Genomic DNA, 13569 nt, shown 5'->3' with positions numbered 1-13569 from the left:
TATCATTTAGTATTGATAAATCCTATATCATTTAGTATTGATAAATCCTATATAATTTAGTACTGATAAATCCTATATCATTTAGTATTGATAAATCCTATATCATTTAGTACTGATAAATCCTATATCATTTAGTATTGATAAATCCTATATCATTTAGTACTGATAAATCCTACATGAAAACAAGCCAATTCCAAGAGCATGCAGTGGACAGGCATAAAGCTATGGCGCACAGCACTGACACAACTGTATTGATCATACAATCCCGGATCAAATTGGGGTACACCTGGTATTTCAGGAATCCAATGCCGGTGATTTTTTTTTTTTTTTGTCATTTTAGCAGACGCTCTTATCCAGAGCGACTTACAGGAGCAATTAGGGTTAAGTGCCTTGCTCAAGGGCACATCGACAGATTTTTCACCTAGTCGGCTCGGGGATTAGAACCAGCGACCTTTCGGTTACTGGCACAACGCTCTTACCCACTAAGCTACCTGCCGCCCCGTGAATCCCCTCATATTCCAAATATACTTGTTTGTTTCTTGTTCTGTTCTTTATATTCACTGCCTGTCAGTGGCTGATATCATGGTGCACTGTTCCACCAGCAGTGGAATACATAGATCTGCTTCAGATCAAAAAAAAAACATGGAAGTCACATGATCAAAACCATTGGATAATCCTGGAACTACTACGTTGCTTTGATCCCAGCGAGAGAAACCTTTTTTTTTTTTTTTTAACAAAAACATTGTACCACGGTAAACACAAAAAATATCAGAAACAAGTCAATGGAATTGCAGTTGACTAAATGTAGCAACAACAGGGCACTTTGTAGTGTTAGCCAGGAAGTTAGCTGACAGGATAAAGCATCTCCTTGTATGTGCGGAGAATGACAGTGGTGCCCAATGGCCCCCCACTCACCCGACATACCAATGTGTCCCAAAAGAAAGCCCTATCTGCTCTACACTGGGGTGTGAATAGTGCTCTTGTTTTCAAGTTTATAGGGAGTCTGCCTTGAATTTGAACAGAATGGGTTATATCCTGCATGGGCTGTGACGGCCTAGGGAAGGAAAGCTAATGTAGTTCCCTAGGGTAGCTATTTTGCTAGCTAGCTTCAGAATGAAGGGTGTGGGTGGTAGCTCCTCTTTAACGAGATATTTTCTATTGCTAACTGTTAAAGTTAGCAAAGTCTCACCACAACTCCTTCAAACTCATGTTTCAGATCATGTACACTTTTCAAAAAATAAATAAAAATAATAATAATAATTTTCCTCATTTGTATCACCACAGTACAACGACTATCTTGGCTCTGGACGAGACCAAAACATCAATATGTGGTTGGTGTAATCCAAGGACCTTTGCTATGTTTGTCGATAATGCGATGTACTCCTTATCAGATGTACCAGTGTACTAGACCAGAGGTTGAGTTGTAGGTTAGACAGTCAGAAGGTTAATTATACGGTATTACATTGACATTGACTTAAATCTCATAACCATTGTGGTCATATTTCAGATAATGAAATACAGAGTTCATATTAACACTCGGAGACGGATTCACAGATAGCGGCATTGTGTCTAGTTTATTGATGAAATATTCATGGCGGAGATATGCATGCATTACATGTGGATTGCATCCCAAATGACACCCTTTTTCCTATGTAGTGCACTACTTTTGGCCAGAGCCCAATAGGGTCCTGGTCAAAAGTAGTGCACTTTGTAAGAAATAGGGTGCCATTTGGGATGTAAGAGTAAGCTTCTCTGCAGCTGTAATAAATGAACATGCCTTCAATGAACACCACTGGTTTGTTTCAGCTAAGAGAAGGAAATGTGATTGGAATGCTGTTAATCCTGTAAAAAAAAAAGATATGCAACTCATTACAGCCCAAGGAAATATATTATGTGTGTGTGTGTGTGTGTGTGTGTGTTAGTGACAAAAAAAGAGACACAGATCTAGATGATCAATGTTAGATATCCAGCTCAAAGAGCCCACTCACTTTGTTAGGAAGTGAAATATTGATCACAATCCACAGTGTGTTTCTAGAAATGTATTTGTCTTTGAATTGTCCATTAGGCTACTCTGTTTTTGTGTACGCCTCATCCTTAAATCGACAGAAGTTCTCTGTTTAATAGATGCATGTATTGTGCATTTCAAGATACCCAAGGGCAATGGAGACTACAGTAGAGGAGACTACAGTAAAGGAGACTACAGTAGATGAGACTACTGTGGAGGAGACTACAGTAGAGGAGACTACAGTAGATGAGATTACAGTAGATGAGACTACAGTAGAGGAGACTACAGTAGATGAGACTACTGTGGAGGAGACTACAGTAGAGGAGACTACAGTAGATGAGACTACAGTAGATGAGACTACAGTAGAGTAGACTACAGTAAAGGAGACTACAGTAAAAGAGACTAGGAGACTACGGTAGAGGAGACTACAGTAGATGAGACTACAGTAGAGTAGACTACAGTAAAGGAGACTACAGTAAAAGAGACTAGGAGACTACGGTAGAGGAGACTATGTGACTACAGTAGAGGAGAATACAGTAGTGGAGACTAGAGGACTACAGTAGAGAATACTACAGTAGAGTAGACTAGGAGACTACAGTAGAAGAGACTACGGTAGATGAGATTACAGTAGAGCAGACTACAGTAGAGGAGACTACAATAGAGGAGACTACAGTAGAGGAGACTACAGTAGAGGAGACTACAGTGGAGGAGACTACAGTAGAGGAGACTACAGTGGAGGAGACTACAGTGGAGGAGACTACAGTGGAGGAGACTACAGTTTTGTAGACTACAGTTTTGTAGACTACAGTAGAGGAGACTGTAGTAGAGTAGACAACAGTAAAGGAGACTACAGTAAAAAAGACTAGGAGACTACGGTAGAGGGACCTATGTGAATACAGTAGAGGAAACTACAGTAGAGGAGACTATGAGACTACAGTAGAGTAGAGTAGAGAATACTACAGTAGAGGAGACTACAGTATAGGAGACTAGGAGACTACAGTAGAGGATATTACAGTAGATGAGAATACAGTAGAGGAGACTACAGTAGAGGAGACTACAGTAGGGAGTCTACAGTAGATAAGAATACAGTAGTGGAGACTAGAGGACTACAGTAGAATAGACTACAGTAGATGAGACTACAGTAGAGGAGACTACAGTAGAGGAGGCCACAGTTTAGGAGACTATGAGACTACAGTAGAGGAGATTACAGTAGATGAGAATACAGTAGAGGAGACTACAGTAGAGGAGATTACAGTAGAGGAGATTACAGTAGATGAGACTACAGTAGAGGAGACTACAGTAGAGGAGATTACAGTAGAGGAGATTACAGTAGAGGAGACTACAGTAGAGGAGACTACATTAGAGGAGACTACAGTAAATGAGAATACATTTGAGGAGACTACAGTAGAGGAGACTATAGTAGAGGAGAATACATTTGAGGAGACTACAGTAGAGGAGACTACAGTAGAGGAGACTACAGTAGATGAGAGTACAGGAGAGGAGCTTACAGTAGAGGAGACTACAGTAGATCATTGCAACTCCACGAGGTGAGATGTGAGAGGTGAGGGAGATTGACAGTTATTTTGTGTTTCTTCCATTTGCGAATAATCGCACAAACTGTTGTCACCTTCTCACCAAGCTGCTTGGCGATGGTCTTGTAGCCCATTCCAGCCTTGTGTAGGTCTACAATCTTGTCCCTGACATCCTTGGAGAGCTCTTTGGTCTTGGCCATGGTGGAGAGTTTGCAATCTGATTGATTGATTGCAAAATCTTTAAGAGTGTGCTCCTAATCTCATCTCGTTACCTGTATAAAAGACACCTGGGAGCCAGAAATCTTTCTGATTGAGAGGAGGTCAAATACTTATTTCCCTTTTTAAAATGCAAATCAATTTATAACATTTTTGACATGCGTTTTTCTGGATTTTTTTGTTGTTATTCTGTCTCTCACTGTTCAAATAACCCTACCATTAAAACGATAGACTGATCATTTCTTTGTCAGTGGGCAAACGTACAAAATCAGCAGGGGATCAAATACTTTTTTTCCCTCACTGTAAATATGAGGGCAGAACAAGAAGAAGAATGAAAGTAGTGAATTTGAGTTTTTTTCACTGTGGGAATCCCCCATGCTTAATTGAGACTACCCACTGTGCTGGAGTGTATTCTCCATCCTAAAAAGGGATTGGGTCTGCTTTGGAGACGGACTCAGCAGAGGAGCCTCGGTGTCTCCATGCACCTTGTGGAAAACCTAACATTTCAAAGGGCTCCCCCCAGTCAGTGGTACGTTTCTACACTGATGGCTGAGAGATTAGAGCATTTTGCAGTCTGTTGCTTCAGCCCCATGTGTAACTTGGTTTGAAGTGGCTAGGGAAATGCAGGCGGTTAAGTTCTCACAAGGAAGGGACAGGGTGGAATTTTGTGCAAAGAGTTCCTAAGACTTTTCATGACATCCTGAGCCCTCTAAGGTGAAAGTGTGTCAAATTGCGTGTCACGTTCAGACTTACCTGGACATGGATGTTGTGTTGTGTAGAGACTCTAAAGAGGGTATGGGGAAGTATCACACGCCATAACGACGTACCGTAGCTGATATCTAGCTATTTTTATGACCTGTTTAGTATTCCATTAATGTTGGAGGAGGAAATGGCTCTCAAACTGCATTCAGATGCTGACAGGAAAAAATGCAATCAGAGGTGACCAAAGTCTTATTTCTACACGTTATGTTTTCACTATACATAATTTCACTCTCTCAAGGAGGTCCATTATCATTTAATGATGTGTCTTCCTGTTCAATGCAAACAAAACGTTAACAGTATCTGCTTCAAGGCATTAGGCACGGATGGCGTGCACTTTCTGGGTTTAGATTTGCAGGAAGAGCGGACAGGGTTATCGAAAGGGGATGCTGACATCAACCTACCTACACAGTGTACTCTAGTTTAACCTTGCAACAGGAGAGCAGATTCTCTATGTGGTGTGTTGGTCTATGTACTGTAAGCTCTGCCCAGGTTACAGTTTAGCATAACATTGTATATATACTGTATATATAATATTGTTTGGAGGTCATTAAATAAGTGAAAACTGGATAACTTGGATATGGAGTACTAGTGGAAGGCATGTGTTCAAGAATTATTGAGTTAATCACGCTCATCATACACCTATCACAAAACACACACACACACACACACACACACACACACACACACACACACACACACAAACACAAACACAAACACACACACACACACACACACACACACACTGCTTCCTCCCCCATGCCTCTAAAAATCTGTCATGTTAATTTGAAAGTTAATTTATCCTGATATAGTTACAGCTTCAGTCTCTACTCTGTGGGGGGAAATTGTTTTGACTAATTCAAACAACCACAGCTTGGCCATCGGCCCTTTAATATTACATGAGATGAGTGTTCACACTGTTTACTGCTGCTGTAGCAGCGAGGCTAGCTAGCTGTGTGTGTGTGTGTGTGTGTGTGTGTGTGTGTGTGTGTGTGTGTGTGTGTGTGTGTGTGTGTGTGTGTGTGTGTGAGTGTGTGTGGAAGTGGTTCTCTCTCTTCTCTCTCTCCTTCACCACCAGCCGCTACAGCTAGATTCTCGTTAAAGTTGTGATGAAATATAGATGTTAGGAGTCTGGTCAGTTCAGTGTCTCTTCTCTCCTGGTGATACCATAAGGAAGACATTAATGGTGTCAGGGAGTATTAGGTGTACCCCGGGAACATAATTGGATGTGAGGGGCTAACGGCTGACACCTGCTTGGAATCAATGTGTCCTCCTGAGGTAAGTAGTTTAGCTTTCAGGGGAGCTAGTTTGTGAAGCCCCACCCCATCCCATGTGAGGCCTGTTCATTCCCCCCGTTGTGAGTGGTTCAGTCATTGTTAGGCTCTATATTCCCCCTGTTGTGAGTGCAAAGGCATAGGTTTCCTGTAAAAATTGGGTGGGGGGGGGACAACAAACATCATATTTACTTCATAGTGATTCTGAGGGGTGTGCTGACATTGTTAACATCCAATCAATCCCAATGTTCTTTGTGAATGTGTTCTACTGTGAACCTGCGTCCCAAATGTACATCATATTCCCTATTTGGTGCACTGCTTTCGAGCAGGTTCCCATAGGTAGTGCACTGAATAGGGGGATAGGGTACCATTTGGGACAGAGACTGAATGTGTGTATATGCAATTACACCCCACCATTCCCTGTTGACAGTTCCTCGGGTCATTTCAAGATATTTTCTTAAGCTGCAATTGTGTGTTTTTCAGCAAACACTTGAGCGTCTCGCATTAATCACAAACAGCAGGACCATCTGTTGGTTGTCTTGTTGACATTACCTTAGCAGATTATTTTAATGCTGTTTTCTTGTATCGGAATGATGCCTCACTGCATTAACAAAGTGATAATCATCTGACTACAAGGTCTGTGTTGAAAGTAGTCGGTCCCATATGTTATGTGAAATCATCTGACTGCTAAAGGAGGTTTGTAATCTTTCCAGAAAGGATAAGAAGAAAAAATACGAAATAACAGCGTTATTATACCCTGTGAATGGAAATCAAGATGATATTCAACAAGATAAACATCTACAGTAGCCTAGAGTGCAGCTTTATTCTTCGATCATGAAACAGCTAAAACCTGCCTGTTTATGTAGCACTGGGTCACTAAGCTCTGTATGGTCCAGAGAATAACTGAGAGAAGATAAGCTGCATCTAGGGTACGTCCCAAATGGACCTATGGGCCCTGGTCAAAAAGTAGTGCACTATATATATGAAGAAGAAAAAAAAGAAAAAGCCATTTGGGACGCGGATATGAATGGTGTTGTGTTGGAAATGGCCCTCCGCAGTGAGCATGTTTCTAATCATGTGTTTTTCTATCTTGTAGAATCAGGGCCAGACACCGGAGAAGTCCTTCAGCTCAGACGCATCCACGTGTCCCCATAAGGTAAGCTCTTCCTAGACCTATACAGGATACAGTATATTATTCTATATAAACCTATACAGGATACAGTATAGTTCTCTATATAAACCTATACAGGAAACAGTATAGTACTCTATATTGACCTGTACAGGATACAGTATATTTGATATCCATATCTCTATATGTATATAGTGAAGCTGGATTTCTATTCACTGAGGGATGTGTAACTAATACAATTTAAAATCATATTTGTCCTGTTAAATTATGTTAATGACATCCACACTCTTTCTTTTATACATGCAAATTAGAAGTAGCACATATTTGACACGATGTGAGAATGCCACATGTATTCAATGGTTTCCCACTAGGCTATGCTGAGTAAAAAAAATCCACCATCTTCCAGACTTATTCAAGTAATCATCACACATTGAACTAACTTTCCACTTGACTCTGCCACTGCTGCCACTTGAGAACGCAATAATGTGCGATGTAGTGAAATCCTCTCACGTCTTCCAGTTCACTTAGGAAAAAAGTGTCAAAATGGCCGTATCCTTTTCTGGTTGAGTAAAAAAAAAACTCCAGAGAAGCCTAAGTCGTGGTAAAAAGAAAGTCAGTGGAGAGGGCAGTCTGACAGCCTGTCATCATGTGGCCAGCGGAAAATACATCTCTTTTCAGTCTAAAAGCTACAATCTGGGATTGGAAAGACAACTAAATGGTTGCTCTTCACTTGTTTTGGTATACAGCTGAGGGATGGGGCTAGGGGAAAATGTAAAACCTCTCATATTCATAGACAGTGCTCTAGATGCAAGGACTGACAGTTCGTGCTATCCAATATATAGATTTAACTATATTCTGAAGCAATACATTGTTCGTTTTTACGTTTGTAAACAACGGAGAAATTAAACCTAATATTCTGGGTTATGATAAAGTTACTGACAGTTGTGATATACTCACGAGGTACTTATAATTTATATTCTTCATGAATCAATGGCGAAAATATACAATTGAAATGACCATTGGACAGCTAGGTTCCCAAATCCCAGACTGCACCTTTAATGCTCAGACGGCTTTCTAGAGTGACTGCTGTGCCATTGAAAGCTGCCGACTGGATGCTACGTCGTCGCCGCGTCTGCCTGCCGTCTGACAGTAAACATTACAACACGATACTGTCCCTGTCATTGGGGGAATAATGAGAGAGGCAATCATCTTCGTCCTGAGCCAGTCGAACACAAAATGACACTGGAATCACCGCCACGTCCTTCACATGGTCATGAACTGCAGATCACCTCTGATAAGACCAGCTCAGCCACACTGATGTTTATTGTGGCCTCCCAAATGGCACCCTATACTCTCTGTAGTGCACTACTTTTGAATAGGGTGTCATTTGGGACAGACATAATGTGTAAGTCTGGGCCCTGGTTAAATGTAGTGCGCTATATAGGGAACAGGTTGGCATTTCAGATGCCCTCTAAGTCACAACGGCATATCACCAGGAAAAATCTGCACGCATATACTGTCCTTGAGATTTTGGGAAGCGTTTGCAATGTCCCAATGTCAACTCTCTCTTCAGCCATCTCTATAAAACAGCTGATCTGGAATGATGTATTATAATGAAGCAACGAATACCACTTTGGAGATTTGCAATTGTTGCTATACCAGAGGAACGTATGTTTTCATCTCGTCCACTCAAATTATTCTCCATGTTCCGGATTCACAGAGCATTACACACAGAGCGTACAGAATGCAGAGCCAGTAGGGTCATTTACTGTCACTCAGCTGCATTACACACAGAGCGTACAGAACGCAGGGCCAGTAGGGTCATTTATGAATATATGAGAAATCAATGGGAGAGGATTTGATTTAGATACAAGGAATGCCTGATTGTATGAAGCTTATGATATTCCTATTTTCTTCCTCAGCCCTGTATTGTGTTGCGTCTGTCCGTCTACCAAAATACACAAAGAATGAACAGAGAGAGAGAAGGCATTTAAACGGCTCTCCGGCTCTGTGATTATATAAAGAGTGTGAGAGAGAGAAAATAGAGAGGAGAGGAGAGGAGGAGGAGAGGAGAGGAGAGGAGAGGAGAGGAGAGGAGAGGAGAGGGAGAGAGGGAGAGGAGAGGAGAGGAGAGGAGAGGAGAGGAGAGGGAGAGGAGAGGGAGAGGAGAGGGAGAGGGGAGGGGGAGGGAGGGAGGGAGGGGAGGGAGGGGAGGGAGGGGAGGGAGGGGAGGGGAGGGGACTAAGTACACATAATTGCTTCTTGACACATTGGCCAAATTCTGCAGTGCCAGGATCTAAAGGGAAAGAAGATGATTAACGGCTGTCAGAGTGGGTGGGAAAAACTTGGTTTTCGTCCCAAATGTCACTATATTCACTTCATAGTGCATTACTTTTATCCAGGGCCCTATGGAGTAGTGCACTAAAAGTAGTGCACTTTATATGAATAGGGTTTCTGGTTTCCATAGTGATTGTACTCCAAAAGCCATACATCACATTCGGATATCCTCTGGTGTCTGAACATTGTTAAACTACTGACTATCCTCTGGGGTCTGAACATTGTTAAAGTAACTACTATCCTCTGGGGTCTGAACATTGTTAAACTACTGACTATCTTCTGGGGTCTGAACATTGTTAAACTACAATAATGTATGGTACTCCAGTCTCTCCACCATTCAATCCCAACAAACAGTTTTATTTCATTTGTTGTCCTCTTGGTAAAAATCTAAAGACTCAGAGAAAGAATCTCAGTCTATTAGTGAATAATTGAACAGCGAAATCTCTCCTCAGAGCTTGAGAAACGAAGGGTGAGGGGTGAAGCTATAGTATTTCTAGAGGCAAGCATATTGTAAGACATATTGCGAACAGCTCAATAGGATTCTGAATAGCACTATTTTAACAAGCTTTTTTCTCCTTTGGGCACTAAATATTAAATAATGAAATGATTCCAAATGTTGTACTAAATATTCCAATAGTGAAATGAGTCCATGTTTTGTGTATAGTGTAACAGGGGGGAGGCAGATGGCAGATGGATGGGGTGATGGAAGGGGACTGGTTCATCCACCTCTCCCTGTATGGGGTAGCACGCCCAACCTTGTAACTGCCAGGTCCATGAAATTACTATGTCAAACAAAATCATTAAACATCCCTCCTTATGAGACCATACGAGAGTCACATGTACCACCCTATTACCTGTATGGTGCACTAATTTTTACCAGGTTCCCTATGGGCTCTGGTCAAAAGTAGTGCACTGTAAAGGAAAAAGGGTCCATGTGGTGCAAAAATAGCACACATGCTGTGACCCTGGTATCCATGCAAAAACACATTATTTATCTAGCATGCTGTGATCCTGGTATCCATGCAAAAACACATTATTTATCTAGCATGCTGTGACCCTGGTATCCATGCAAAAACACATTATTTATCTAGCATGTTGTGATCCTGGTATCCATGCAAAAACACATTATTTATCTAGCATGCTGTGACCCTGGTATCCATGCAAAAACACATTATTAATCTAGCATGCTGTGGCCCTGGTATCCATGCAAAAACACATTATTTATCTAGCATGTTGTGGCCCTGGTATCCATGCAAAAACACATTATTTATCTAGCATGCTGTGACCCTGGTATCCATGCAAAAACACATTATTTATCTAGCATGTTGTGGCCCTGGTATCCATGCAAAAACACATTATTTATCTAGCATGCTGTGACCCTGGTATCCATGCAAAAACACATTATTTATCTAGCATGCTATGACCCTGATATCCATGCAGCTAACACATTATTTATCTAGCATGTGTGACCCTGGTATCCATGCAAAAACACATTATTTATCTAGCATGCTGTGACCCTGGTATGCATGCAGCTAACACATTATTTATCTAGCATGCTGTGGCCCTGGTATCCATGCAAAAACACATTATTTATCTAGCATGTTGTGGCCCTGGTATCCATGCAAAAACACATTATTTATCTAGCATGCTGTGACCCTGGTATCCATGCAAAAACACATTATTTATCTAGCATGCTGTGACCCTGGTATCCATGCAAAAACGCATTATTTATCTAGCATGCTGTGGCCCTGGTATCCATGCAAAAACACATTATTTATCTAGCATGCTGTGGCCCTGGTATCCATGCAAAAACACATTATTTATCTAGCATGCTGTGACCCTGGTATCCATGCAAAAACACATTATTTATCTAGCATGCTGTGACCCTGGTATCCATGCAGCAAACACATTATTTATCTAGCATGCTGTGGCCTTGGTATCCATGTAAAAACACATTATTTATCTAGCATGCTGTGTCCCTGGTATCCATGCAAAAACACATTATTTATATAGCATGCTGTGACCCTGGTATCCATGCAAAAACACATTATTTATCTAGCATGCTGTGACCCTGGAATCCATGCAAAAAAACATTATTTGTCTAGCATGCTGTGACCCTGGTATCCATGCAGCTAACACATTATTTATCTAGCATGCTGTGGCCCTGGTATCCATGCAAAAACACATTATTTATCTAGCATGCTGTGATCCCGGTATCCATGCAAAAACACATTATTTATCTAGCATGCTGTGACCCTGGTATCCATGCAAAAACACATTATTTATCTAGCATGCTGTGGCCCTGGTATCCATGCAAAAACACATTATTTATCTAGCATGCTGTGACCCTGGTATCCATGCAAAAACACATTATTTATCTAGCATGCTGTGACCCTGGTATCCATGCAAAAACACATTATTTATCTAGCATGCTGTGACCCTGGTATCCATGCAGCTAACACATTATTTATCTAGCATGCTGTGACCCTGGTATCCATGCAGCAAACACATTATTTATCTAGCATGCTGTGGCCTTGGTATCCATGTAAAAACACATTATTTATCTAGCATGCTGTGTCCCTGGTATCCATGCAAAAACACATTATTTATATAGCATGCTGTGACCCTGGTATCCATGCAAAAACACATTATTTATCTAGCATGCTGTGACCCTGGAATCCATGCAAAAACACATTATTTGTCTAGCATGCTGTGACCCTGGTATCCATGCAGCTAACACATTATTTATCTAGCATGCTGTGGCCCTGGTATCCATGCAAAAACACATTATTTATCTAGCATGCTGTGATCCCGGTATCCATGCAAAAACACATTATTTATCTAGCATGCTGTGACCCTGGTATCCATGCAAAAACACATTATTTATCTAGCATGCTGTGGCCCTGGTATCCATGCAAAAACACATTATTTATCTAGCATGCTGTGACCCTGGTATCCATGCAGCAAACACATTATTTATCTAGCATGCTGTGTCCCTGGTATCCATGCAAAAACACATTATTTATCTAGCATGATTGGCTATTCCACTATTCAATATACAAGAGCATTATAACTGTTTAGCATACAGTGGAGTACAGTCGTGGTCAAAACTTTTGAGAATGACACAAATACTAATTGTCACAAAGTCTGCTGCCTCAGTTTTGATGATGGCAATTTGCATATACTCCAGAATGTCATGAAGAGTGATCAGATGAATTGCAATTAATTGCAAAGTCCCTCTTTGCCATGAAAATGAACTTAATCCCCCACAAAAATGTCCACAGCATTTCAGCCCTGCCACAAAAGGACCAGCTGCCATCATGTCAGTGATTCTCTCATTAACACAGGTGAGATTGTTGACGAGGACAAGGCTGGAAATCACTCTGTCATGCTGATTGAGTTAGAATAACAGACTGGAAGCTTTAAAAGGATGGTGGTGCTTGAAATCATTGTTCTTCCTCTGTTAACCATGGTTACCTGCAAGGAAACACATGCCGTCATCATTGCTTTGCACAAAAAGGGCTTCACAGGCAAGGATATTGCTGCTAGTAAGATTGCACCTAAATCAACCATTTATCGGATCATCAAGAACTTCAAGGAGAGAGGTTCAATTGTTGTGAAGAAGGCGTCAGGGCGCCCAAGAAAGTCCAGCAAGCGCCAGGACCGTCTCATAAAGTTGATTCAGCTGCGGGATCAGGGTACCACCAGTGCAGAACTTGCTCAGGAATGGCAGCAGGCAAGTGTGAGTGCATCTGCACGCACATTGAGGCGAAGACTTTTGGAGGATGGCCTGGTGTCAAGAAGGGCAGCAAAGAAGCCACTTCTCTCCAGGAAAAACACCAGGGACAGACTGATATTCTGCAAAAGGTACAGGGATTGGACTGCTGAGGACTGGGGTAAAGTCAGTTTCTCTGATGAATCCCCTTTCCGATTGTTTGGGGCATCCGGAAAACACCTTGTCCGGAGAAGACAAGGTGAGCGCTACCGTCAGCCCTGTGTCATGCCAACAGCAAAGCATCCTGAGACCATTCATGTGTGGGGTTGCTTCTCAGCCAAGGGAGTGGGCTCACTCACAATTTTGCCTAAGAACACAGCCATGAATAAAGAATGGTACCAACACATCCTCCGAGAGCAACTTCTCCCAAACATCCAAGAACAGTTTGGTGACGAACAATGCCTTTTCCAGCATGATGGAGCACCTTGCCATAAGGCAAAAGTGATAACTAAGTGGCTTGGGGAACAAAACATCGACATTTTGGGTCCATGGCCAGGAAACTCCCCAGACCTTAATCCCATTGAGAACTTGTGGTCAATCCT

General features: G+C 41.7%; 1 protein-coding gene across 1 annotated transcript in view; it reads left to right on the top strand.

The window, feature by feature from the left end:
- The window catches only part of LOC121587322 (protocadherin-11 X-linked-like), a 325044-nt gene that overhangs the window by 127784 nt on the left and 183691 nt on the right, over positions 1–13569 (top strand). Inside the window, exon 4 of the mRNA XM_041904232.2 lies at positions 6883–6942. Within this exon, the coding sequence (XP_041760166.2) occupies positions 6883–6942 (60 nt within the window). The remainder of the gene's footprint in view (positions 1–6882; positions 6943–13569) is intronic.

This window comes from Coregonus clupeaformis, chromosome 29 (assembly GCF_020615455.1).
Source record: "Coregonus clupeaformis isolate EN_2021a chromosome 29, ASM2061545v1, whole genome shotgun sequence".
Lineage (NCBI taxonomy): Eukaryota > Metazoa > Chordata > Actinopteri > Salmoniformes > Salmonidae > Coregonus > Coregonus clupeaformis.
This window is presented reverse-complemented; position numbering and strand designations above follow the sequence as displayed.